This window comes from Dendrobates tinctorius, unplaced genomic scaffold (assembly GCF_039654945.1).
Source record: "Dendrobates tinctorius isolate UK_male_01 unplaced genomic scaffold, ASM3965494v1 ptg000056l, whole genome shotgun sequence".
In the NCBI taxonomy this organism is placed as follows: domain Eukaryota; kingdom Metazoa; phylum Chordata; class Amphibia; order Anura; family Dendrobatidae; genus Dendrobates; species Dendrobates tinctorius.
Genome location: NW_027361724.1, coordinates 5,131,716 through 5,159,454, shown reverse-complemented (window position 1 = coordinate 5,159,454; position 27,739 = coordinate 5,131,716). Strand labels below are relative to the sequence as shown.

The following is a 27,739-nucleotide window of genomic DNA, read 5'->3' as shown; positions in this document are numbered from 1 at the left end:
TTATAGATGACGGACTGTTACTGTGCTAGGCTATATATCATCGACCAGAATGGTGACCGGTCTGCAAACCCTGTCTTATGAGGAAAGGTTGCAGGATTTGGGAATGTTTAGTTTGCAAAAGAGAAGACTGAGAGGAGACTTAATAGCTGTCTACGAATATCTAAAGGGCTGTCACATTGCAGAAGGATCATCTTTATTCTCATTTGCACAAGGAAAGACTAGAAGCAATGGGATGAAACTGAATGGGAGGAGACACAGATTAGATATTAGAAAAAACTTTTTGACAGTTAGAGTGATCAATGAGTGGAACAGGCTGCCACGAGAAGTGGTGAGTTCTCCTCCAATGGAAGTCTTCAAACAGAGGCTGGACAGACATCTGACTGGGATGATTTAGCAAATCCTGCTTTGAGCAGGGGGTTGGACCAGATGGCCCAGGAGATCCCTTCCAACTCTACGATTTTATGATTCTATGATATCATGGTGAGGTTATAGATCACGGATACTGTGCTGGGCTATATATCATGGTGAGGTTATAGATGACTGACTTAGGCTGGTTTCACATTCGCGCTTTTTAAGCGCACGCACGGCCGGGGGTAGCTCCGCCCCCGAGCCGGCTCTCTGCCCGGCGTGCCCGCCCCTTCCTTGTAGCGCCGCCTCCTAGCGCACAGCGGCGCCTGCGATCGGCGCACCCTATCTTTAGCATAGGGTGCGCAGATCGTGCGCAGGCCGTGCGCTAGTTGCGCTTTGACCTGCGCTGCGCACTTTTGACGGTGCGCCGTGCGCGCCAAAATCAAACTTTTCGGATTTTGGCGCGCACGGCGCACCGTCAAAAGTGCGCAGCGCAGGTCAAAGCGCAACTAGCGCACGGCCTGCGCACGATCTGCGCACCCTATGCTAAAGATAGGGTGCGCCGATCGCAGGCGCCGCTGTGCGCTAGGAGGCGGCGCTACAAGGAAGGGGCGGGCACGCCGGGCAGAGAGCCGGCTCGGGGGCGGAGCTACCCCTGGCCGTGCGTGCGCTTAAAAAGCGCGAATGTGAAACCAGCCTTATACTGTGCTGGGCTATATATATCATGGTGAGGTTATAGATGACTGACTTACACTGTGCTGGGCTATATATCATAGTGAGGTTATAGATGACGGACTGTTACTGTGCTGGGCTATATATCATGGTGAGGTTATAGATGACAGACTGTTACTGTGCTAGGCTATATATATCATGGTGAGGTTATAGATGACTGACTTACACTGTGCTGGGCTATATATCATAGTGAGGTTATAGATGACGGACTGTTACTGTGCTGGGCTATATATCATGGTGAGGTTATAGATGACGGACTGTTACTGTGCTAGGCTATATATATCATGGTGAGGTTATAGATGACTGACTTACACTGTGCTGGGCTATATATCATAGTGAGGTTATAGATGACGGACTGTTACTGTGCTGGGCTATATATCATGGTGAGGTTATAGATGACAGACTGTTACTGTGCTGGGCTATATATCATGGTGAGGTTATAGATGACGGACTGATACTGTGCTGAGCTATATATCATGGTGAGGTTATAGATGACGGACTGATACTGTGCTGGGCTATATATCATGGTGAGGTTATAGATGACGGACTGATACTGTGCTAGGCTATATATCATGGTGAGGTTATAGATGACGGACTGATACTGTGCTGAGCTATATATCATGGTGAGGTTATAGATGACGGACTGTTACTGTGCTGGGCTATATATCATGGTGAGGTTATAGATGACGGACTGATACTGTGCTAGGCTATACTGTATATCATGGTGAGGTTATAGATGACTGACTTACACTGTGCTGGGCTATATATCATGGTGAGGTTATAGATGACGGACTGTTACTGTGCTGGGCTATATATCATGGTGAGGTTATAGATGACGGACTGATACTGTGCTAGGCTATACTGTATATCATGGTGAGGTTATAGATGACTGACTTACACTGTGCTGGGCTATATATCATGGTGAGGTTATAGATGACGGACTGTTACTGTGCTGGGCTATATATCATGGTGAGGTTATAGATGACGGACTGATACTGTGCTGAGCTATATATCATGGTGAGGTTATAGATGACGGACTGTTACTGTGCTGGGCTATATATCATGGTGAGGTTATAGATGACGGACTGATACTGTGCTAGGCTATACTGTATATCATGGTGAGGTTATAGATGACTGACTTACACTGTGCTGGGCTATATATCATGGTGAGGTTATAGATGACAGACTGTTACTGTGCTGGGCTATATATCATGGTGAGGTTATAGATGACGGACTGATACTGTGCTAGGCTATACTGTATATCATGGTGAGGTTATAGATGACTGACTTACACTGTGCTGGGCTATATATCATGGTGAGGTTATAGATGACGGACTGTTACTGTGCTGGGCTATATATCATGGTGAGGTTATAGATGACGGACTGATACTGTGCTAGGCTATATTTCATGGTGAGGTTATAGATGACGGACTGATACTGTGCTGAGCTATATATCATGGTGAGGTTATAGATGACGGACTGTTACTGTGCTGGGCTATATATCATGGTGAGGTTATAGATGACGGACTGATACTGTGCTGGGCTATATATCATGGTGAGGTTATAGATGACGGACTGATACTGTGCTAGGCTATACTGTATATCATGGTGAGGTTATAGATGACGGACAGATACTGTGCTGGGCTATATATCATGGTGAGGTTATAGATGACGGACTGATACTGTGCTGGGCTATATATCATGGTGAGGTTATAGATGACGGACTGATACTGTGCTGGGCTATATATCATGGTGAGGTTATAGATGACGGACTGATACTGTGCTAGGCTATACTATATATCATGGTGAGGTTATAGATGACGGACTGATACTGTGCTGGGCTATATATCATGGTGAGGTTATAGATGACGGACTGATACTGTGCTGGGCTATATATCATGGTGAGGTTATAGATGACGGACTGATACTGTGCTAGGCTATACTGTATATCATGGTGAGGTTATAGATGACGGACTGATACTGTGCTGGGCTATATATCATGGTGAGGTTATAGATGACGGACTGATACTGTGCTGGGTTATATATCATGGTGAGGTTATAGATGACGGACTGATACTGTGCTGGGCTATATATCATGATTAGGTTATAGATGACGGACTGATACTGTGCTAGGCTATATATCATGGTGAGGTTATAGATGACGGACTGATACTGTGCTAGGCTATACTATATATCATGGTGAGGTTATAGATGACGGACTGATACTGTGCTGGGCTATATATCATGATTAGGTTATAGATGACGGACTGATACTGTGCTAGGCTATATATCATGGTGAGGTTATAGATGACGGACTGATACTGTGCTAGGCTATACTATATATCATGGTGAGGTTATAGATGACGGACTGATACTGTGCTGGGCTATATATCATGGTGAGGTTATCCATGATGAACTTATATGGTGCTGGTATCCGCTGAGGAGCAGGCCAGGACACATATGTTGGAGCAGGCCAGTTGGGGATCCCCCATACATCCTCCATAGGGAGGGTGGATGGAGATCAGTCCCAGGAGCCTGAGCCATCAGGGTCACCATTGTCATCCTCCCGGTCTCGGACACATTATTATTACAGCAGTATTCAGGGGTCAGCTCGCTGTGCTGCCTTCTGAGCACGTTCTGTCACAAGTAGTGGGTGGCCCCATAATTAGGTGTCCACTTGGTGCCCCTGCTACGGTGTCAGCAGTGAATATGTCACGCATTGATGCGCACGTTGTGGACCCCACTCCGCGGTCACGGGCTGCACCGTGCGTGCAGTGCACCCGCCCGGATGGCTCAGGCCCCATTTCTATTTAAGGCGAAATCGAAAACGGCAACGCCCACCAACATCTATTCCGCCAATCACAGCGCTGGAAACAGAGAACAGTGTAATATCATAGGGGAGACCGCGCGTCACAGGGCGGGGCGCCGGCGGGATAGCTGCAGTGACGTCATCTAACTCTGCGCCGTGCGCTGATTGGCTGAGAACTGCAAGGGTAATGTGACACCTTCGTGTCCTGAAGTGGTCGTCGTGAAAAACCGAAGAGGTCACCCGTGGGCGCCGCCACGTTACTGAACAGTCCGGTGAGACGGGGCGGTGGGGGATTCATGGAGGCCGAGTACAGGAACAGTGGTGACTGAGCCGCAGGGAGGGTCGGAGCTGACGCGCCGGCCCCTATAACTACAAGTGAGGGGTCCCAGCTGCAGGTCACACCGGCTGCACGTGTATATTGGGGTTTTATCTGCCAGGAAATCACCAGGGAGGTCCTGTGAGGTCATCTGTCCACCTGTGTGCAGGCGACGTGTGATGTCATATGTTAGGTGACCACACAGGCAGTATGTGTGATGTCATATGTCAGGTGACCACACAGGCAGTATGTGTGATGTCATATGTCAGGTGACCACACAGGCAGTATGTGTGATGTCATATGTCAGGTGACCACACAGGCAGTATGTGTGATGTCATATGTCAGGTGACCACACAGGCAGTATGTGTGATGTCATATGTCAGGTGACCACACAGGCAGTATGTGTGCTGTCATATGTCAGGTGACCACACAGGCAGTATGTGTGCTGTCATATGTCAGGTGACCACACAGGCAGTATGTGTGCTGTCATATGTCAGGTGACCACACAGGCAGTATGTGTGATGTCATATGTCAGGTGACCACACAGGCAGTATGTGTGATGTCATATGTCAGGTGACCACACAGGCAGTATGTGTGATGTCATATGTCAGGTGACCACACAGGCAGTATGTGTGATGTCATATGTCAGGTGACCACACAGGCAGTATGTGTGATGTCATATGTCAGGTGACCACACAGGCAGTATGTGTGATGTCATATGTCAGGTGACCACACAGGCAGTATGTGTGATGTCAGGTGACCACACAGGCAGTATGTGTGATGTCAGGTGACCACACAGGCAGTATGTGTGATGTCATATGTCAGGTGACCACACAGGCAGTATGTGTGATGTCATATGTCAGGTGGCCACACAGGCAGTATGTGTGATGTCATATGTCAGGTGGCCACACAGGCAGTATGTGTGATGTCATATGTCAGGTGGCCACACAGGCAGTATGTGTGATGTCATATGTCAGGTGGCCACACAGGCAGTATGTGTGATGTCATATGTCAGGTGACCACACAGGCAGTATGTGTGATGTCATATGTCAGGTGACCACACAGGCAGTATGTGTGATGTCATATGTCAGGTGGCCACACAGGCAGTATGTGTGATGTCATATGTCAGGTGGCCACACAGGCAGTATGTGTGATGTCAGGTGACCACACAGGCAGTATGTGTGATGTCATATGTCAGGTGACCACACAGGCAGTATGTGTGATGTCAGGTGACCATACAGGCAGTATGTGTGATGTCATATGTCAGGTGACCACACAGGCAGTATGTGTGATGTCATATGTCAGGTGACCACACAGGCAGTATGTGTGATGTCATATGTCAGGTGGCCACACAGGCAGTATGTGTGATGTCATATGTCAGGTGACCACACAGGCAGTATGTGTGATGTCAGGTGACCACACAGGCAGTATGTGTGATGTCATATGTCAGGTGACCACACAGGCAGTATGTGTGATGTCAGGTGACCACACAGGCAGTATGTGTGATGTCATATGTCAGGTGACCACACAGGCAGTATGTGTGATGTCATATGTCAGGTGGCCACACAGGCAGTATGTGTGATGTCATATGTCAGGTGGCCACACAGGCAGTATGTGTGATGTCAGGTGACCACACAGGCAGTATGTGTGATGTCAGGTGACCATACAGGCAGTATGTGTGATGTCATATGTCAGGTGACCACACAGGCTGTATGTGTGATGTCATATGTCTGGTGATCACACAGGCAGTATGTATGATGTCATATGTCAGGTGGCCACACAGGCAGTATGTGTAATGTCATATGTCAGGTGGCCACACAGGCAGTATGTGTGCTGTCATATGTCAGATGACCACACAGGCAGTATGTGTGCTGTCATATGTCAGGTGACCACACAGGCAGTATGTGTGATGTCATATGTCAGGTGACCACACAGGCAGTATGTGTGATGTCAGGTGACCACACAGGCAGTATGTGTGATGTCATATGTCAGGTGACCATACAGGCAGTATGTGTGATGTCATATGTCAGGTGACCACACAGGCAGTATGTGTGATGTCATATGTCAGGTGGCCACACAGGCTGTATGTGTGATGTCATATGTCAGGTGGCCACACAGGCTGTATGTGTGATGTCATATGTCAGGTGACCACACAGGCAGTATGTGTGATGTCATATGTCAGGTGACCACACAGGCAGTATGTGTGATGTCATATGTCAGGTGACCACACAGGCAGTATGTGTGATGTCATATGTCAGGTGACCACACAGGCAGTATGTGTGATGTCATATGTCAGGTGACCACACAGGCAGTATGTGTGATGTCAGGTGACCACACAGGCAGTATGTGTGATGTCATATGTCAGGTGACCACACAGGCTGTATGTGTGATGTCATATGTCTGGTGATCACACAGGCAGTATGTATGATGTCATATGTCAGGTGGCCACACAGGCAGTATGTGTAATGTCATATGTCAGGTGGCCACACAGGCAGTATGTGTGCTGTCATATGTCAGATGACCACACAGGCAGTATGTGTGCTGTCATATGTCAGGTGACCACACAGGCAGTATGTGTGATGTCATATGTCAGGTGACCACACAGGCAGTATGTGTGATGTCATATGTCAGGTGACCACACAGGCAGTATGTGTGATGTCATATGTCAGGTGACCACACAGGCAGTATGTGTGATGTCATAGGTCAGGTGACCACACAGGCAGTATGTGTGATGTCAGGTGACCACACAGGCAGTATGTGTGATGTCATATGTCAGGTGACCACACAGGCAGTATGTGTGATGTCATATGTCAGGTGACCACACAGGCAGTATGTGTGATGTCAGGTGACCACACAGGCAGTATGTGTGATGTCATATGTCAGGTGACCACACAGGCAGTATGTGTGATGTCAGGTGACCACACAGGCAGTATGTGTGATGTCATATGTCAGGTGACCACACAGGCAGTATGTGTGATGTCATATGTCAGGTGGCCACACAGGCAGTATGTGTGATGTCATATGTCAGGTGGCCACACAGGCAGTATGTGTGATGTCAGGTGACCACACAGGCAGTATGTGTGATGTCAGGTGACCATACAGGCAGTATGTGTGATGTCATATGTCAGGTGACCACACAGGCTGTATGTGTGATGTCATATGTCTGGTGATCACACAGGCAGTATGTATGATGTCATATGTCAGGTGGCCACACAGGCAGTATGTGTAATGTCATATGTCAGGTGGCCACACAGGCAGTATGTGTGCTGTCATATGTCAGATGACCACACAGGCAGTATGTGTGCTGTCATATGTCAGGTGACCACACAGGCAGTATGTGTGATGTCATATGTCAGGTGACCACACAGGCAGTATGTGTGATGTCAGGTGACCACACAGGCAGTATGTGTGATGTCATATGTCAGGTGACCATACAGGCAGTATGTGTGATGTCATATGTCAGGTGACCACACAGGCAGTATGTGTGATGTCATATGTCAGGTGGCCACACAGGCTGTATGTGTGATGTCATATGTCAGGTGGCCACACAGGCTGTATGTGTGATGTCATATGTCAGGTGACCACACAGGCAGTATGTGTGATGTCATATGTCAGGTGACCACACAGGCAGTATGTGTGATGTCATATGTCAGGTGACCACACAGGCAGTATGTGTGATGTCATATGTCAGGTGACCACACAGGCAGTATGTGTGATGTCATATGTCAGGTGACCACACAGGCAGTATGTGTGATGTCAGGTGACCACACAGGCAGTATGTGTGATGTCATATGTCAGGTGACCACACAGGCAGTATGTGTGATGTCAGGTGACCATACAGGCAGTATGTGTGATGTCATATGTCAGGTGACCACACAGGCAGTATGTGTGATGTCATATGTCAGGTGGCCACACAGGCAGTATGTGTGATGTCATATGTCAGGTGGCCACACAGGCAGTATGTGTGATGTCAGGTGACCACACAGGCAGTATGTGTGATGTCAGGTGACCACACAGGCAGTATGTGTGATGTCAGGTGACCATACAGGCAGTATGTGTGATGTCATATGTCAGGTGAATACACAGGCTGTATGTGTGATGTCATATGTCTGGTGATCACACAGGCAGTATGTATGATGTCATATGTCAGGTGGCCACACAGGCAGTATGTGTAATGTCATATGTCAGGTGGCCACACACGCAGTATGTGTGCTGTCATATGTCAGATGACCACACAGGCAGTATGTGTGCTGTCATATGTCAGGTGACCACACAGGCAGTATGTATTATGTCATATGTCAGGTGGCCACACAGGCAGTATGTGTGATGTCAGGTGACCATACAGGCAGTATGTATGATGTCAGGTGACCATACAGACAGTATGTATGATGTCAGGTGACCATACAGGCATTATGTATGATGTCATATGTCAGGTGACCACACAGGCAGTATGTGTGATGTCAGGTGGCCACACAGGCAGTATGTGTGATGTCAGGTGGCCACACAGGCAGTATGTGTGATGTCATTTGTCGGGTGACCGCACAGGTGACACTTGTGATGTCATTTGACAGGTGATCGCACAGGTGACACGTGTGATGTCATATGTCGGGTGATCACACAAGTGACACGCGTGATGTCATATGTCGGGTGATCACACAAGTGACACGCGTGATGTCATATGTCGGGTGATCGCACAGGTGACACTTGTGATGTCATTTGACGGGTGATCGCACAGGTGACACTTGTGATGTCATTTGTCGGGTGATCGCACAGGTGACACGTGTGATGTCATATGTCGGGTGATCGCACAGGTGACACGTGTGATGTCATATGTCGGGTGATCGCACAGGTGACATGTGTGATGTCATATGTCGGGTGATCGCACAGGTGACGTGTGATGTCATATGTCGGGTGACCACACAGGCGACACGTGTGATGTCATATGTCGGGTGACCACACAGGCAGTATGTGTGATGTCATATGTCAGGTGACCGCACAGGTGACACTTGTGATGTCATTTGTCGGGTGATCGCACAGGTGACACGTGTGATGTCATATGTCGGGTGACCGCACAGGTGACACTTGTGATGTCATTTGTCGGGTGATCGCACAGGTGACACGTGTGATGTCATATGTCAGGTGACCGCACAGGCAGTATGATATCACTTGTTAGGTGACATGAATGATATCTAGAGTTGAGTGAAACAGGTCGGACGGATTCATAAGTCACTGACTTGTGCCAAAGTCGGGTTTCGTCGACCGAAACCTGACCATAACGTGAGGTCGGCCATGCGGTTGTCGACCCGAGCGCCAAAGTCGCATTTCCCATAATGCTTGCAGGCGCCTTTTCTCAGCCAATGATCAAGGACGTACACTGTCGGCAATGAGATGACATGTGCAGCGTCGAGAGAGAGCGTTTTTGCGCACTTTAAAAAAGCGGTCCGGCATGTAGGTGTGTTTACTGTCCTCCACTCCCTGCCGACTTTGCTTCCCCATTGACTTGCATTGGGTTTCGTGTCTCAGTCGGACCGTCGACTTTTCCCGATAGTCGGCTGATTTCGGATCAACTTTTGAGAAAGTCGGGTTTCATGAAACCCGACTCGGCCCTAAAAAAGGCAAAGTCACTCATCTCTAATGATATCATAATGTCAGGACTGGGGTCTCCGCAAGAGAAATTGACATGCTGCAGTCTGGAAAGATGCGCCACATGTCAGTCTTTGCGGGCGTCTGTGGATCTTTAGTGGACATGGCATTTCTTGAAATCCCTTGCACTATGCTGTAACAGCTAGACGCTGCGAGTTTGACGCTGCATAAATACGCAGCCTCAAACCCGCCACAACTACTGATCGTGGGCACGTACCCTCAACATTTAAATTTCAACACCGAGAAGGAAAAGTCATGGAATTCTGGAAATCACAGGATGGATGGACATGTTACTGATCTGCAAATGATGAAAAATGAAAACAACATTTAAAAATAAATAAAAAATCTCTATTTATTAATTGACAACTATGAGCTCCACTCGCAGGAATCCCCACACTTACACCTCGGCTGCTATCAGTGAGGTTACTAATGGTTGTCTGAGAAATGTTCTGCCGCTGAATGCACTTGGGCAAATCATCAAGATCCGCTGCTGGCAGCTCCCATGCAGTTGCCTAACAGACGACTGTCATACTGTATCTTATGGGCAACAATACGGCCACACTCACATTACAACAATCATACGTCAATATGACATTGTAGGAATATAAAAGTCCAGAACGTTATATGTATTTGTAAGACAGCACAAGACCTCCGCACTTCGTACACGCAGACAATCCCTTTAATCTAGTTTTTTTGAGTTTATGCTAATTTTCTGTTTACTAATGTAATTTTTTTTTTTTTCCAAAGATCATTGGCCGAACTCAATATGGGAGATGTAGAGAAAGGAAAGAAGATCTTTGTGCAGAAGTGTGCGCAGTGCCACTCGGTGGAGAAGAATGGAAAACATAAAACGGGACCCAACTTGTGGGGATTATTTGGGCGCAAAACAGGCCAGGCTGCAGGGTTTTCTTACACGGATGCGAACAAAAGCAAAGGTGAGCAACTAGTGACTTCACATTGACCTCATCATGTCGTTGCAATATGGCAGAAGATGTTTGAACCAAATCAGCAATGGCCTTTTAACCCCTTCGCGCCGAGGCCAGTTTTCGTTATTTTGCAAAAAACCTTTTCCTCCAAGAGCTGTTACTTTTTTTTTTTTTCCATTATCATAGCTACATGAGTGTTTGTTTTTAGCGGGGCAAGTTGTAGTTTTATATGACACCATTCGCGTTACCAAAAAAAAAAAATATTAAAAAACAAATACATTTCAAATGCACTGAAAAAGATGGAAAAAAACTACATTCAGCCATTGTTTTGGGGGGGTTTGCATTGCATTGTTATAGTGCGGTAAAAATGACAAGGCATTGGCACCCAATGCTCACGTTATATAAATGCCGCTGTCAGTGATTAACAGCGGTGTTTGGAGCAGTTACAGGCATAGGCTGGCTGTGTAACACAGCCTCCATCTGCTGGGTATGGTGTCTCTTCCACTCCTGAGCTGGTTACTTACATGGGAACCTGATGTCAGGAAGAGATTAATACACACAAACTCCTATTGCATTGGTTGAAGCCTTCTGTAGAAAATCAGATGCTGTCGTTCATTAGAAATACGAGTGAACTCTTAAAGCAGTCATAGCTTTTCATCCAGAACCAATAAAACAATGGTCTTGCTGCTCTCCTCTTCACAACAAGGTTTAAGCCTCTTTTGGCCTCCATAGCAGTCTAATATGTCAAGATAATATCTTTATTCCCATGCTCTGTAACTTGCTGTCCACTTTTTTTTTTTTTTTTAAATGGGTTCACCTGCATTCTGCCAGCACTATAAGATTAATTTCCACTCACATCCCTGTATACCTTGTTCCTGACATTTTCTATTACATTGTCTGCCCAATACCAAAAGCCTGACTCTTTTATGCCTGTGTACAGTCTTGGCCGGAGCAGAGCGGCAAAGACCTGCCCTCCCAGACAGGAGAGCAGGAGCATAGCGGCAAAGACCTGCCCTCCCAGGCAGGAGAGCAGGAGCATAGCGGCAAAGACCTGCCCTCCCAGGCAGGAGAGCAGGAGCATAGCGGCAAAGACCTGCCCTCCCAGGCAGGAGAGCAGGAGCAGAGCGGCAAAGACCTGCCCTCCCAGGCATGAGAGCAGGAGCAGAGCGGCAAAGACCTGCCCTCCCAGGCAGGAGAGCAGGAGCAGAGCGGCAAAGACCTGCCCTCCCAGGCAGGAGAGCAGGAGCAGAGCGGCAAAGACCTGCCCTCCCAGGCAGGAGAGCAGGAGCAGAGCGGCAAAGACCTGCCCTCCCAGGCAGGAGAGCAGGAGCAGAGCGGCAAAGACCTGCCCTCCCAGGCAGTACTGACTTTGTGCTTTGCAGTTTTGTCATTCATTGCATTAGCCATCAGCTGTCTAAATTTGTTGAAGTCCTAACATCATTAGAGAACTTGGAGGACTTATTGTCACCTGCGTTTCCTTCTGATTCTTAAACTGTGCAAGGGGGTTGTGCTACTTTAGCGCCAGTGACGATGTATGGATCTGATGCCAATATTTTGGGCTCTGTCTTAATAAATGGTGGAAAACTTCATTCCTCACTACAGGTTGCCCATGAATACAATGCATGACAAGTGTTTTCATAGCCTCTTCTATATAAACTAATATCCTCTTGTGCGTTCACAGGTATTGTTTGGGGAGAAGATACTCTTTTCGAATATCTGGAGAACCCGAAGAAGTTTATCCCAGGAACCAAGATGATCTTTGCTGGTATCAAGAAGAAAAATGAGCGCTTAGATCTTATCGCCTATCTAAAGAAATCCACGTCCGAGTGATGAGAATAGCTGCAGGGATTCCCTTTTAAGCCATGAGACGTGCACCCTTGGGTCATGTCATTGTGAAGTTATGACATTCATCTGGAGAATATTAATGGGGAGCAGTGATCCTGAGCTGTGTGGGCCCCGTGTCGGGGCCCTGCGAGACGGGGTCATGTTAGTCTCCTGCCTACATTTTTTTCTTCTAAGTAGGATTCTAAAGATGGAAGGAAACTTGGCACCTTCTATCTTTTAGGTTCCTGTCCTAGGTTTGGGTTAAAAAAAATACTTTGTGTGACCCCCAATGGTAATGTCATGAGTGTTTGGTTGCAGGAATGTTTAAAGGGAATCTGTCATTAAATGGTAATATATTTATGAAACTTTTATTTTATGTCATATTGAAATGGAAATATAACTACAAAGGAAATCTGTATTATTTTGTGTTGTGTTTATTAATGTTACTTATATAATTCCAATAGTCAATGTCTTTAATTTAAAGGGTTTACGACCATTAGGATATGTATGCACAACTTTTTTTTCCTTCAGAGTCAGCATGTAGACCGGCCTGAAAAAATGTTGCAAAACCGTCATAAAAAGTGATCATAACACAGAACAATGTCAAAACGACTTTGCTGTGCATATGCTCAGTCTGTTGTTACTTCTTTTAATCAGTTCAGGGTTCAATAAAGAAATTAAAAAAAGTCACTTTAATTCTTTGCATATGCGAATTGTCTCTTGAGAGAGGAAAAGAACTTGAACTCTAGGGCCACCTATTGGGTATAGCAATCCTAAAAGTCAATGTCAAACCTTTAACGAGCCTTGCCACGTGATTTAGGATAAAAGCCAAACCAGAATCTCGATTGGCAGACACATGTTTCGGGGTGTTGCACCCTCATAAGTGCAAAGTATGAGATCTGATTTGGCTAGGTGAGAGGCTTAAGACTAGGATCTAAGGGGTAACGTTTATCCTTTTGGAGAGTGACAAGCCAGACCTGGCATGTCGGAGTGATGAGACTTATATGCACTTGTCACTCTCCACAAGAAGAAACATTACCTCTTAGATCCCAGTCTTAAGCCTCTCACCTAGCCAAATCAAATCTCATACCCCAAAACACCATATCTGCAAATTTAGATTCTGGTTTGGCTTTTATTCTAAGTCATGTGGCAAGGCTTGTTAAAGACCCCGTATTGACTTTTATGATTAATAATTCCAATAGGTGGCGTTGGAGTTCTAGTCCTCTTCCACTCTGAAGAGGCAATTTGCATACTTAAATTTCCTAGAGTATCATTGCATGGCTTATAAGCCTCCTCGCTCGGACATGCCAGGCATGTCCTTCTCCACAAGGAGAAACATTAAACCTTTGATCACATTCTTTGCATGTCATAGTTCAATAATATAGAAATTACGATGGCAAAGGCGGCAGCAAAGCCAGTTTAGGAAGCAGGCCACTAGCTTTTTCCTGAAGAGAATACCTTGGAAAAGTTTGGCGGATCCTACACACGCCGTGTACGTCCTTTTGCCAAGAACTGTGATTTACTGCACTGCTGATCTATACAGTAATTACGATATTTCAAAGGATTTTCTGGTTTCAGAAAAACACTGTCCCCCAGCTGCAGTTTGTTTTAAAATAATAAAAGTAGTTCACTCACCCTGCCTAGGTCCAACACTGGGTCGCCACCACTGCTTATAGTGTCTCTTATTGTCTGCAGTGCTACAGTGTTGCAGACAATAATGGAGCTCAGTTGATGGCACAAGCCCAGCAAAGCTGCTGAGCTCCGTTATTGTCAGCAGCACCGTCTATCACAGCACTGCAGACAGTGACAATCACTGTTGTGAGACTATGTGTTGGACCTGGTGAGGGTGAGTAAAGAAACCCTTTATTTTAAAATGGATTTTCTTAAAATTTTCGAATCCCTTGAAATATTTCAGTTATGGTATAGATTTTAGGGGGCCTACAATGCCATTTTGTGGGACTTTTCCCCCTCCCAACCATCTGGTCATGGACAAGCTTGTCTGTGTCCATCGGCTGCCAACAAGTGTATGCATTGTCAGAGAGAAGAGGATTGGCGTTTAGTGCAGAGCAAGGACAGATAAGTATCTGGGGTTCACTATGTGGCCATCTCTGGAAGCATTGCAGAAAGGAGAGGATGATGGGGAGAGGTGGCAATAAGTTAATGGGGCTCTTTTCAGTGTACTGAAACTGCAATTAAATTGTCCCTCTTGCTAGAAGTGTAGAATCATCCCAAGGATAACGTTCAAAAAACGGACAACACTTCTGGATAGTTAGTCAAATTACGCTTCAAATATGCAATAATAAAACACAATGACAATAATATTTCTTTATTAATCATAAAATATTAAAATACATATACAATACATTCAAATCAGGGATGTAGAATAAGGAAACAATACCTGACTTCTATAAACAAAAACGGGGGAAGATTTCGTGTAGAATCCATCAGTGATCTCACAAATATCAGTACAAAACAAAATCACCAAATGTCTTGGCCAAGAGCATATCATCTATCATATAATCTTAGTCATCAATATTATGTAAAAGTAGAGACTGGGTAAAAACTACAAAATGGAAGTGCTGGAGGTGCGAAACGGCCGTCGTCCAGAGTGTATGTCGTAATTACCTTCCTGCGGGAATGTTTTAATCAAGAGTAGAAATAAAGGAAGTTTTTGCAAAGTATCGGGGAGTGCAACCAATTTTCTTCTATGGACATTATATTTTTTCATGGTTTGCACCTGGTCATCCAGGGGCAAGGTGTAAATCACTGTCAGCTGTTCAGCTAGCGACAGGTGCACAGCGATGCCGGTTTTCTTTCTGTTACTGCAAGTTTGTAGGAAATACCTACAGGGTCCATGTCAGGGGTGAAAAGATACCTGCCCCTTTCACTTTATCAACCTGACTTGCTTTTGTTAGCTTTTAGACGCTCCTCTAAAGAAGTTTACAGACAATTGCCACCTTGACAGGATTCAAACCTGGGACCCACAAAGCTGCAAGCCAGCAATGCTAAACTCAAGGAATTTATGGCTGACTTTGATGTCCATAAAAAGTGTTCCGAACAGCTATTCTGCTCAACCCTGTGAGTTTGCATGTGTTTCCTGCTACTGCCCCGCATATCTGATGGTGGCATCTTATCTCTGCTGAGAATAAAAGGTTCAGGTAATGTCACTGAGATGTTGGGACTATGGGAGCTAAGCAGGTCGCTTGAATTGGGGACGCCCTAGTCTATCCCTGTCCTTGGGTTACTCCTGAAGGTAGAGATGTCAGGTTCATGTTCCTTGCTATGCTCCTACAGTATATCACCCCTAATTTGTCCCCTCCCCTACACAGGGTTTTGGAAAGCTGAAGTGTATAGGAACACACTAACCAGGCAAACAAGCGAAGACAGACAGGGATAGATGAAAATACCAACCTTACAAAATACACTCGCCAAACAGCAAAGAGGAGTTAAAGGAAGGAGAATCCAAATAAGAGAGGATGAGGATGTGAGCACAAAGCTCCAAGCAACAATCTCCTGAACAAATCTCCAAACGCTAACCACGAACTACACCTGCAACTCTAGAACCAGGTAGTAAGAACTAACAATTAACCAACTAGCAATCCCCAAGTGCCAGAGGCAAGCATTTATAGCAAAGGGGAGTGGCCAACACTGAACAGCGGAGACAATCCAGGTAGGAAAGCTCCAGGGGCTTCAACTGTAGAGATGAGTGAATTTGTTCGGATTTTGGCCCCAAATCGGATTTTTTTATATATTTGGGTCATATTCAAACACTATTCATGCCAAATGTATGTGTTATGATTGGTTCCGAACATATTCGGTAATTTTTACTCCCATTGACTCTAATGACGTTCGGATGTGTACGACGAATATTGCAAAAACAATAAGAGAAACCAAAAGACATAGAAAGACATGCAGCCACACACTCCGGACCCAAGTGCCAGCGGCAGTGCCTGGTATTGAGGCGAGAGACTTGTGCGAGTTTCTCGCATCACACTCGCAAGTCTGACCCCGGCCTTAGATCAGAATATCTGGTGCACATGAAGGGAAGAGGCAGCTTCCTACTGCATGCGCTCACAGGCTCCTGTCCTGTTCACATTCTAGAACAGATTTCTGTCAGTGTAACAAGAAGGCGGCCATTTTAATTTATTATAGCGATTTCCTCCCTAGACAAAGCAAGTGTTCTTTGCTAATCAAAGGCATTCAGGAATTTTATTTATATAAATACTTTGGTTTTGCATTTTTACTATTCCCATAGAACCCCTTTAAGGCATTTTGGTACTTGCATACTTCTTCTCGGATGGGCTGCCATGTTATCCTGTCAGCCACTCTTTCACAGACTCTCTGATTCTCCCCCCAGTTGAGTGAAGGTTATAAATGGCTGTGCACGCTGCAGTTACTGCACACACAATTCTGTGTAATAGTCATGAGTCACATGTATGACAGGAATCCGATCCATTTTAATTAACTTCACTCGCAGTTAATGATCTACACTTATATCATAAAATCATTCTGTTCTGGTCACACAAATATGGATGTAAACATCCATTACGATTATTTGGTATTATAAATCAGGCAGCTATGGACAGACGTAGACCCCGGAGAGCTTTCTTGCTTTGTACAAGCCCCAGACACCAAGGTTGACGTCTTCAAGATATAATACTCACAAATATCCACATAAAATAATTAAGAATCATAGAATGCTAGAGATGGAAGGGACCTCCAGGGTCATCATGTCCAACCCCCAGCTCAATGCAGGATTCACTAAATCATCTCCGACAGATGTCTGTCTAGCCTCTGATGACTTCCATTGTAGGAGAACTCACCACCTCTTGTGGCAGCCTGTTCCCCTCATTGATCACCCTCACTGTCAAAAAGTTTTTTCTAATATCTAATCTGTATCTTCTCCCTTTCAGTTTCATTCCATTGCTTCTCGTGTTTCCATGTGCAAGTAAGAATAAGGATGATCCCTCCACACTGTGACAGCCCTTCAGATATTTGAAGACAGCTATTAAGTCTCCTCTTAGCCTTCTTTTCTGCAAGCTAAACATTCCCACATCCTCTAATCGTTCCTCGTGGGACATACTTTGCATTCTGCTCACCATCCTGGTTGCCCTTCTCTGAACTTGCTCCAGTTTTTTTAATGTCTTTTTTTAAAATGTGCCCAGAACTAGACACAGTATTCCAGATGAGTCCTGACCAGTAGAGGGGAATAATGACTTCACGTGATCTAGACTCTATGCTTCTCTTAATACATCCGAGAACTGTGTTTGCCTTTTTTGCTGCTGCATTACAGTGTTGACTCATGAGCAATATGTGATTGGCACTCCCTGCATATTACAATACAAATCGCCAACTCAGAGGTGTACAAAAGGCTGAGTACTGAAGAGATCCATAGTATTAAAATAATTTTTATTGAAACAAAAAAAAAAAAATAATAAAAAGAATGTCCTACAGGGGATGCCAGTGTGGCCAAGAAACAAATGCTATGTACAATCTAAACAATAAAGGATATGCCAATGTATAGAAGGGGTACTGAAATAATTCAAGTGCTGTGACCCCCATATCTAAAGAGATCTATATTATGACCCTGGGATAGGATATCATGAATCAAAACCAAGAGTGTAGAAAAAAGAGAATCTACGCAGTACATGAATAATATAAATAAGCACCAAAAGAGGAATATAAACCCACAACTATCAGAAGTCAAAAAGAGGGTCCTAAGATTCACATATGCCATTCAAGTGAAGGAAAACAAAAGTAACCGCATGTCCATGAGATAAAGGACCAACAGTTGAAAGGTTATATGTAATTATGGAGACAAGTGGGTGCAGGAGGAAATATAGAAATCCACTGAATATGTATATATAAATCCTCCCATGCCAATGCTTGTATCGAAGTACCATAAGATAATAAAAGTACCTGTATGTAGAGATGGTGATGAAAAACCAAGAAACAGAGATAGCCAGGTCTAGCATCCCCTCACCCCGACACGCGTTTCGCTGCCAGCTTCTTCCCACGACCACGGAAGAAGCTGACAGCGAAATGCACGTCGGGGTGAGGGGACACTAGACCTGGCTATCTCTGACTACAGTGGTCCACACCCATCACCATCATATTCGGTTTCAAATTTTTGCCACTTTATGGTGTAAATTAAATTAACTATTGAGCTGTTGGCCACACCACATCTGCTATTCCTACCCACTTGTAGGCATTATGGCAGAACTGTCATAAATACTTTTTTGCTTAACTATGGTTTGCTGAAAAGTTTGCAACTGTTATAAACCAACTTTTATAAATTAGAAAACTGGCATACAATACTTAAAGGGACTTTGTTAGCTCAGAATGAGTGTTTAAACTAAGTACAGGCTCTCGGTGCATCATGGTGAGGCCAATTATTTAAATTCACCTTCCTACCTGGATTCATAGACCCAGAGAAGGGAGAAGATAGAGGGAAAACAAGCAAGTGGGAAGGGGTATATAAATGACGCCCCGAGGTGACGCTCCGGGCCCTTGTACTGGGTTTAAGCAGTCATTCTGGGCTGACAGAGTCCCTTTAAAGAGAACCTGGCAGGTGAGTAATGATGACTGTATTTTCAGGCAGCTTCATCATTACAAATATGTATGCTTCATTCTTAAACACTGTGTTGGTTCAGAGAATGCAGACAATGAGGCAGGAACAGCGTGACTTAAAAGACTAGTCCCGGGGGCGGATCCTCCCTATACAAGCTGTGGAATAGACTTAGCTGAGTGGGAAAAGTCTGAGGAACCCATCCATTATAACTATTCATCTTATGAGCTTGTTTCCGACTCTTTTTCATGATGGAGCCAGCCACTGATCTGATTGGGCAGCAGGAATAAACCTGACAGTTTCCCCTTTAATGAATTTCCTCCTTGTGCGAATAAACTCTAATAAATAGTTTTACAGCTATCTGCCCACATACAGTATAACCGGATGGTATGTAATACAGTAATAAATCATGTTACCCTTTAGGTAGAAATAAACCTGCCCCTCCCCCCATCACGACTACAAGAAACTACTGAATTATTGAACAGTGATTAAGAAACGTAGATCTCTAATGGGGCAGGTGGGTGCAGTTCACTCCAAATGCAATAGCCAGGCAGCGCTACGTTTGTTGCCGGTCACGATACTGACGCTGGTAGCTCCTGAAATATTTATTATAAACCTGGACCTAGTAATATAAATGTCACAGGAACTAATGATATTGTAAAAGACGCGGCCAGGCTCAGCAGATGCACCATCGCTGCAGCGCCTCAATGCAACGGCCACTGTATTATCGCTGAACGGCGTGATTCATTGCAGACACAATTAGTTGGGTATAGATCAGTGAGACACAACGCCTGGTGTTAAATATTAGATTGTCCGAGAGAGACCTTCACCTACAAATGTTTAAGAAGCTTTTCTTTAGGGGATATTCATACATGGCAAATTTACTGTTCCATTCATCTATATGGGACTGGTTTCTGCAGCCCGCACATAGAAGCTCCACTCAGATTAATGACACCATCATCAAACCGTATGCAACAAATCTGCTATGTGTGAATTTTCCCTTAGGATAGGCCATCAATATCGGATCGGTGGCGTCTGATCCTCGGACCCTACACTTGGCTATTTGAAGAGGTCTCTGTGCTCTGCCTCTTCATCGTATCCATCTACCTGCACACAATACACATTCATTATATGGATAAAAAGAATTGGGACGCACCTCTGTGTTGGGAGCTTCATCACATGGGTTTGTAAGGCCAAACCGTACCTTTATGCCTTACATCACCAAGCACAATGCTAACCTTGTGATTGAGCGGTGTAAAGCCGCCATCACTGGACTCTGTAACAGTAGATTATTTTGGATGCGTTAAGGTTTTCATATTGCATCTTGCAACAGAGCAAAAGTTAAAGCTTTTTTCTTTTTTTAGAAAAGGCATAAGAAATCAACGACATTCTTTGTTTTGGGTCATATTTGTGATTTGTTTAAGATTAACACACTGGCGCCAGTCCACTTGGACAGAGAAGGAAGGTCCACTATTCCCAGATGCAGCTGGTGAATAACAGGCTCTGTGCTGGTGCCTGTTTAAAAGAGCTAAAGCTGATAAGAAAAGAAATACACCGCGCTATACTGGGAACTGAAAAAAATAATATAACTGAGTACTTACTTGCTGGTGTGTGAAAAAATCACATGGTGGTGGATGTATAGCAGTATTCTGAGACTATTCACCTTGTCATAGATGTATATATTTGGATGCCAAAACTGCTGAGTAGATAATATAGGGTTAAATGGGGGTGAGCCCGTTAGTGTGTTACAGAGGGAAGAAAAAAAAAAAAAAGAGGGGGATAAATAGATGTTTGAGATGATAACTGAATGCTGACCTTACTGCATGCCAATTTCAACAGGCGAGGTCAGATGAAGAGAGTAGCTATCTCTCGAAACATGTCAGTATTGTGCTGCCTTTGAGCCACCGTCTTACCCCCAGTGTGACGTCACGCTAGCCCTGCCCCATCACACGCCGTGTCCCTCAGCGTTGCTCTCGGCCGGAGCACGTGAGGCAACGGCGGTCTCCACGTCCATACGGATTAGCAGCAGCAGCCCCAGCCCCCACGCTGAGCACCCAAGCCTGTCTCACTGAGCACTGGCCCTGCAAGTAAGTGCACCAGAATTAAGCACCTCGTTCCACTAGTGGGCACATGCTGTCACTAACGCTCATTCACTTTGCAGGAACTGTGCCATCATTTGTTTTGCACAGGATTAATCATTCTGACCTCGCCTGTTGAAATTGGCATGCAGTAAGGTCAGCATTCAGTTATCATCTCAAACATCTATTTATCCCCCTCTTTTTTTTTTTTTTTTCCCTCTGTAACACACTAACGGGCTCACCCCCATTTAACCCTATATTATCTACTCAGCAGTTTTGGCATCCAAATATATACATCTATGACAAGTTGAATAGTCTCAGAATACTGCTATACATCCACCACCACGTGATTTTTTTCACACACCAGGAAGTAAGTACTCAGTTATATTATTTTTTTCAGTTCCCAGTATAGCGCGGTGTATTTCTTTTCTTATCATATTTGTGATTTGTTTATTTGCAAAAAAGTTTAAAAAAAAAGCTGAAAGAGCATCCACTAGGAATGGGGATACCTATAAATTTTGGCAAGGATTGTAAACAAGACACTGCTTATGGCGACAATTTGCCGCTGGGATAACGTTGAAGGAGATTTACTAACCAGATAGTACCAGAATTCGACTCCAGTTGAGTCAGAATTCTGGCGCTTATGCCACGGGCCACATTTATTAAGGGTTTAATGAATGTTCAAAGTGGCTAAAAAACAGGTGTGGATAAGGGTACGAGTATATGAAAATACACCACATTTGTTTAAAATGTGCTCCAATTTTTTTTTTACTTGAAAAGTGATGTAAGGGTATGTTCACATTGCGATTGGGCCACAAGTCAGTGCCCACTTCAGGGTTTCCATCCAGAAACCTAAAAAAAGGAATTTGGGCCGAACCCCTGATGGGACCTTTAACTTAAAGGGAATCTGTCACCCCTTTTTTGAGATATCATATAATGATATCATTCAATTGTGTGTCACATAAGGATTCTCTTAGTACTTTTGCTTCCCCCTGACCCCGCAGCTTTCATGCATAAATACCTTTTTTATATCGGATCAGATGTATGTAAACTGCCACGGTCCAGTCCGATGGGCGGGGCTTATTCACCTGCTCCCCCCTCCCTGTCTTGCTGTACGCATTTCTTCTTGTGTAGAGCAAGACAGGGAGGGGGGAGCAGTTGAATAAGCCCCGCCCAGCGGACTGGACCGTGGCAGTTTACATACATCTGATCCGATATAAAAAAGGTATTTATGCATGAAAGGTGCGGGGTCAGGGGGAAGCAAAAGTACTAAGAGAATCCTTATGTGACACACAATTGAATGATATCATTATATGATATCTCAAAAAAGGCGTGACAGATTCCCTTTAACCCCCTTTGCTCATAAATCATGCAAAAATGTTGTTTTGATTATGTTTTCATTTTTTTATGTTTTTTTTTTAAGGAAAATTTAAAAAATTTCAAATATGGCTGTAAATTTAAAGGGGTTATTTAAGGCTACCACGAAGTATTCAGTATAGAAAATGGAGAGACACATACACTTATACTCCTGGGCTGCTATTAATGTGGTTATCAATGGTTGTGTGAAGAATGTTCTGCTGCAATGAATGCACTCGGGCAAATCTTCAATATCTGCCGCTGGCAGCTCTGTCTGGAATTGCTGACCAATGACGTCCCGGATGTGCTGGGTGGCGGGGGGAAGTCCGAAGAAAATGCCAGGCTATATGTTGCTTGTGTTACTGTGAGCAGCTAGCATGGCCTAAACTTCCTATCATGGCCTACAGCATCTCTGGACTTACAGAGCAGAATCGTAGAGTGTCAAGATGCATATTACATAAAAATCACCAATGCTCTGCTGTCTCCATAATTGTAAAGTCCAAATTTGCTCTGTCATCAACATTAGTGCAAAAACTGTGCATCAGGAGTTTCATGACATGAGTTTCCATGGCTGAGCAGCTAAGTGCTGCCTTACATCACCAAGCGCAATGCCAAGTGTTGGATAGAGTGGTGTAAAACAGTCACAAATTTTTCTGCAGCAGTAGAAACGTGTTCTATGTGTTGACGGATCACACTTTTCTATTAATGGATGAGACTGGGTTGGTGAATGCCAGGAGAACATGACCTGCCTGACTGCATTGTGCTGATGATGAATTTTGATGTAGGAAGGATAATGATATAGGGCTGTTTTTTTGGGGTCAGCCTTAGCCCCTTTGTTCTAGTGAATGGAAATCTTAATACTTCAGTATACAAGAGATTTTGGACAACTGTAGCTTCCACCTTTGTGGAAACACTTTGGGATTGACCCTTTTCCGTTTCACTATTACTGTTCCCCCGTGCGCAGGGCAAGGTAGGTTCAGTTTTGGTGAGTTTGGCTTTTAACAACTTGACTGACCCGCACAGGGTCTTGAGCTCCACCTTATTGAATACTTTTGGGATGAAACTAGAACAGAGATTGCGATCCTGGCTTCTCCTTCAACATCAGTCTCTGGCCGCACAAATTCTTTTCTGGATGAATGGACAAAAATTCCCCCAGACAGCTCCAAAATCTTATAAACACCAATTCCAATATGAAACTAACATATGGAATAAGGAAAAGACCCATCAAGATTAAAATGCAATAAATCTTTATTAGAAAACTTCACAAAAATCAATTCATATAAAACTCAAAATCTGTAGTAGCCCGCTCTATACAAATCCACAGTTCTTGCCCGATTTGGGTGAAATTTGGCACTCCCCCTCTCCACCCACAGGAGCAGAATACTGCGCACGTTACGTCTTGCTAGCGTCCCCCCGTCATGAGATTGGCGCCCCTGAAGTTAGGCCCTATACATATAATGGAGAAATGTGAATGTGAAAGTAAAAGTGCTGAGGGGAAAACAAGAGTTGTGACTGACAGGTACGGATTATAGCGACGGCGCCAAAGAGTCGCTGCTAAAGAGGCCTTACCACCACACACAGCACACAAACATTTCACAAACACCATACAAACATCACACAGACAACACACATACATCAACCCACAAGCACACCACACAAATGCCACACCACACCACACAAACACCAGACCACTCTAGACACACACCAGACCACTCTAGACACCCACAACACAAACACCACCCCACAAATACCACAACACCATCCCATAAATACCACATGCACACTACACACACACACACACGCAAGGACCACACACGCATGCAAACTCACTCAGATGGATGCACCCTACGCACATGGATGAACATTACTGAGCAGCAATATTGATCAGGCGAAAAATGCCTCATAGTAAGATTGTCATTATTGCTTACCATATAGGAAGCTTTCATCACTGAAGCTGCTGAGGTAAAGTGACAGCTGAGCTCTGATTGGTTGTTATGGGCACATGGACAGTTGTACGTTGCTTGCGTTAGAGTGGGTGACCCCAAAATTTTTTTTCATATATGCACTTGAAGGTAAAACCAGAAACATTGTTTACTAAAAAGCACTACAATAGATAGTTGTTTATATCACGGGGTGGATTGCAAGAGAACTCACCAGTGCAATCTCCTGGAAGACTGGTACCGAAGACAGCTTCAGGCTCCTAGGAAGACGGGGTGAGCAGGGCAGGAGAGAGATGGTTTCAGGACCTGAATCACCTGACAGTTGGGGGCATGGCTTAGGCTCAGGAGATCTAGAAGCTGAAGGAAAACTCCTAGAAAGGTAACTACGGGGCAAAGTTACCCAGGGGCAAAGACAGAGACGTCGATCAGAACAAGCCAAGGTCAATGCACGAGATAGCAGTACAGTACCAAGGATAAGACAGAACGGATCGTCGGGGCCAGGCAGAGGTCAAAACCATACAGACAGATAAGGTACAGAAACAGAATCCAACAAGCAGTATCCAGAGAACAGACCGAGTCTCAACCAAAGCATCAGGCAAACCAGAACACAGCACAAACACACTCTGGGGTCAACACACTCTGCCAAGGGTGAAAGTATAACTGATGGGGATTGGAGCTTCCTAGGGCTATAAGAAGCTCTCCCCAAACAAAGGAGAGGCAACAATAATAAGCCCCAGGTGTGCAGGTAAGCCTGCCCTGGGATCAAAACATTAACCCCAGGCGTGCAGGTCAAACCTGTACTGGTCTCCAGACATTAACCCCTAGCGTGCAGGTCAAACCTGCACTGGGATCATGACAGTTTTAACTGTAAACCAGTTTTACTCTTTTGTCTGTGAACTACTTAGATTACACTGGAGGGAGGGGGGAGTGTAAATGTTTTATATGTTTGTGTAAGGTGCATAAATTTTCATTTTTCTTGAAAAATAGTTCAAAAACAGTTTTAATAGTTTATACTACATAATAAGTATTGAATATGTAAAATCAATAAAAATGTTGAATTAAAAAAAAATTGTTGTTCACATCAATGTTACAACAAATTAGTAAAATGACAAAATAATAAAAATTTAAAGTGGAAAAATTTTTTACTGTACCACTCTGAAAATGTCAATTTCAGGGTGACACTGAAAATTTTACTTTAGCTACCATAAACAACAATTTAATATATTTTCTGGGAGCGAAGCTGTGGGTATTCTACTAGTTATATATATTTAAAAATCACAGAGTGCCCTAGTCAGTGGGACCCTACTAAATCCAGGAGCAAATGACAATGTGACATACAAAAATAACCTGTTAACCTGCTATCAGAAAAGTATATAGTTCAAAGAGGGTAGAGCACAATATAGTGTTTGAGTGGTATGAAGTCAAAAATTATGGTGACCTATAGTTGCAACATAAAGTAATCCTTCCTTCATATATAAAACCTACCTGGATTTAACCATAGTGTTAGTGTGCTAAGAAATATAGGGTGCAATGCGGACAACAAGACTGATGTGAAACACCAAATATTGTAATACCTCAAGTATTGTATTAGGTGACAGCAGGAATTGTGAGCCTGGATAGAGCGGAGTCACCCTCACCTCGACGCGCGTTTCACCTTTTGCTTGTTACAGGGGTGCCCACCGTTTACCCAGGTTTGACAGGTTATTTTTGTATGTCACATTGTCATTTGCTCCTGGAATTTGTAGGGCCCCTTGACTAGGCACTTTGTGATTTTTATATATATATATAAATATATATATATATATATATATTTTATGAAGTTTTATAATAAAGCTGTATTGCATGTTAATCTTGTTGGGTCTCTTCCTTATTCCATATGTTAGTTTCATATTGGAATTGGTGTTTAGAATATTAGTTTGAATTGCCATTAATCAACTGACTCTGGACACCTTTTGGCTAATCAACCTCCAAAATCTTGTAGAAATCCTTCCCAGAAGAGCAGAAGCTGTTATATCTGTAAAGGAGCTGACTCCATATTATTGTCTATGGATTCAGATTGGGTCTTCAGAATTCACATATACTGTATACAGGTCCGGTTTTAGACAAAGTGGGGCTCTGGGAGTATAATGCAGCCCTCCTCAGAATATAATGCAGCCCTATCAGAGAATACTGCAGCCCACCTCAGAGTATACTGCAGCCCTCATCATAGTATAATGCCTCCCCCCTCAGAGTATAATGCAGCTCCCCTCATTCAGTTTAATGCAGTCCCCCTCATAGAGTATAATGCAGCACCACACAAACACAGTATAATGTTGCACCCTCGTAGAGTATAATGTAGACTCCTCATAGAGTATAATGTAGTCTCTTCATAGAGTATTTAGAGTATAATGCAGCCTCCTCAGAGTATAATGCAGCCCCATATACACACAGTATAATGTATTACCCTCATAGAGTACAATACAGTCCCATCATAGAGTATAATGCCCCCCCACACAGCATAATGTAGCCCCCCACATAGACTATAATGCAGTCCCCTCAGAGTATAATGCAGCCCCACATACACACAGCATAATGTAGCACCCTCATAGAGTACAATACAGCCCCATCATAGAGTATAATGTAGTCCCTTCATAGAGCAAAATGCAGCCCCCTCAGAGTATTATGGCCCCCACACACACATAGACTATGATCCAGCCCCCTCAGAGGAGAATGCAGCTCCCTCAAAGTATAATGCAGCCCCCTCAGAGTATAATGCAGCCCCCTCAGAATACAATGCAGCCTCCCCACACACAGTATAATGCAGCCCCCTCATGTTATAATGTAGCCCCCACACACACAGTATTATGCAGCCCCCTCAGGGTATAATGCAGCCCCCCCACACAGTATAATGCAACCCCCCACACACAGTATAATGTGGGTCACCCTCCCAGGGCTGTGGGGTACTCGGTACCGGGCCGGTATCAGTGGGATGTGTCACAGCAGTGGTGACCCGGACCGTGGCCCTGGGCGCCCAAGTGATAGGAAGATGTGAATGGTGGAATGTAGTTAATGGAATAGTTTGTGACGCCACCTGTGGTGTTCGGCAAGGGAGGTGTTAAGCCGACGCTGCAGACAGATCCTCCGGGACAGATGGTGTGGTGCAGCAATGATGTTATAGCCCTCCACAGGCAGGGCTGTTGTCCCAGGGCAGTGTAGATGT

General features: G+C 44.6%; 1 protein-coding gene across 2 annotated transcripts; it reads left to right on the top strand.

Moving 5' to 3' along the window:
- Nucleotides 1-4,001: 4,001 nt before the first annotated feature.
- On the top strand, nt 4,002-13,016 carry LOC141091745 (cytochrome c, somatic). 2 transcript variants are annotated; one of them, XM_073577436.1, is made up of 3 exons: nt 4,002-4,264; nt 10,596-10,783; nt 12,456-13,016. In XM_073577436.1, the coding sequence occupies exons 2-3, from the start codon at nt 10,615-10,617 to the stop codon at nt 12,602-12,604; spliced, it is 318 nt and encodes a 105-aa protein (XP_073433537.1). In that variant the 5' UTR covers nt 4,002-4,264; nt 10,596-10,614; the 3' UTR covers nt 12,605-13,016. The 2 variants fall into 2 exon arrangements, with proteins under 2 accessions (XP_073433537.1, XP_073433536.1); XM_073577435.1 differs by having other exon boundaries at nt 4,003-4,161.
- Nucleotides 13,017-27,739: the final 14,723 nt, after the last annotated feature.

Excerpts from the sequence above, each read along its gene's own strand:
- LOC141091745 (XM_073577436.1), top strand. The coding sequence starts at position 10,615 with ATGGGAGATGTAGAGAAAGGAAAGAAGATCTTTGTGCAGAAGTGTGCG. Across the intron at positions 10,784-12,455 it reads GGATGCGAACAAAAGCAAAG|GTATTGTTTGGGGAGAAGAT; the intron begins GTGAGCAACTAG and ends GTGCGTTCACAG.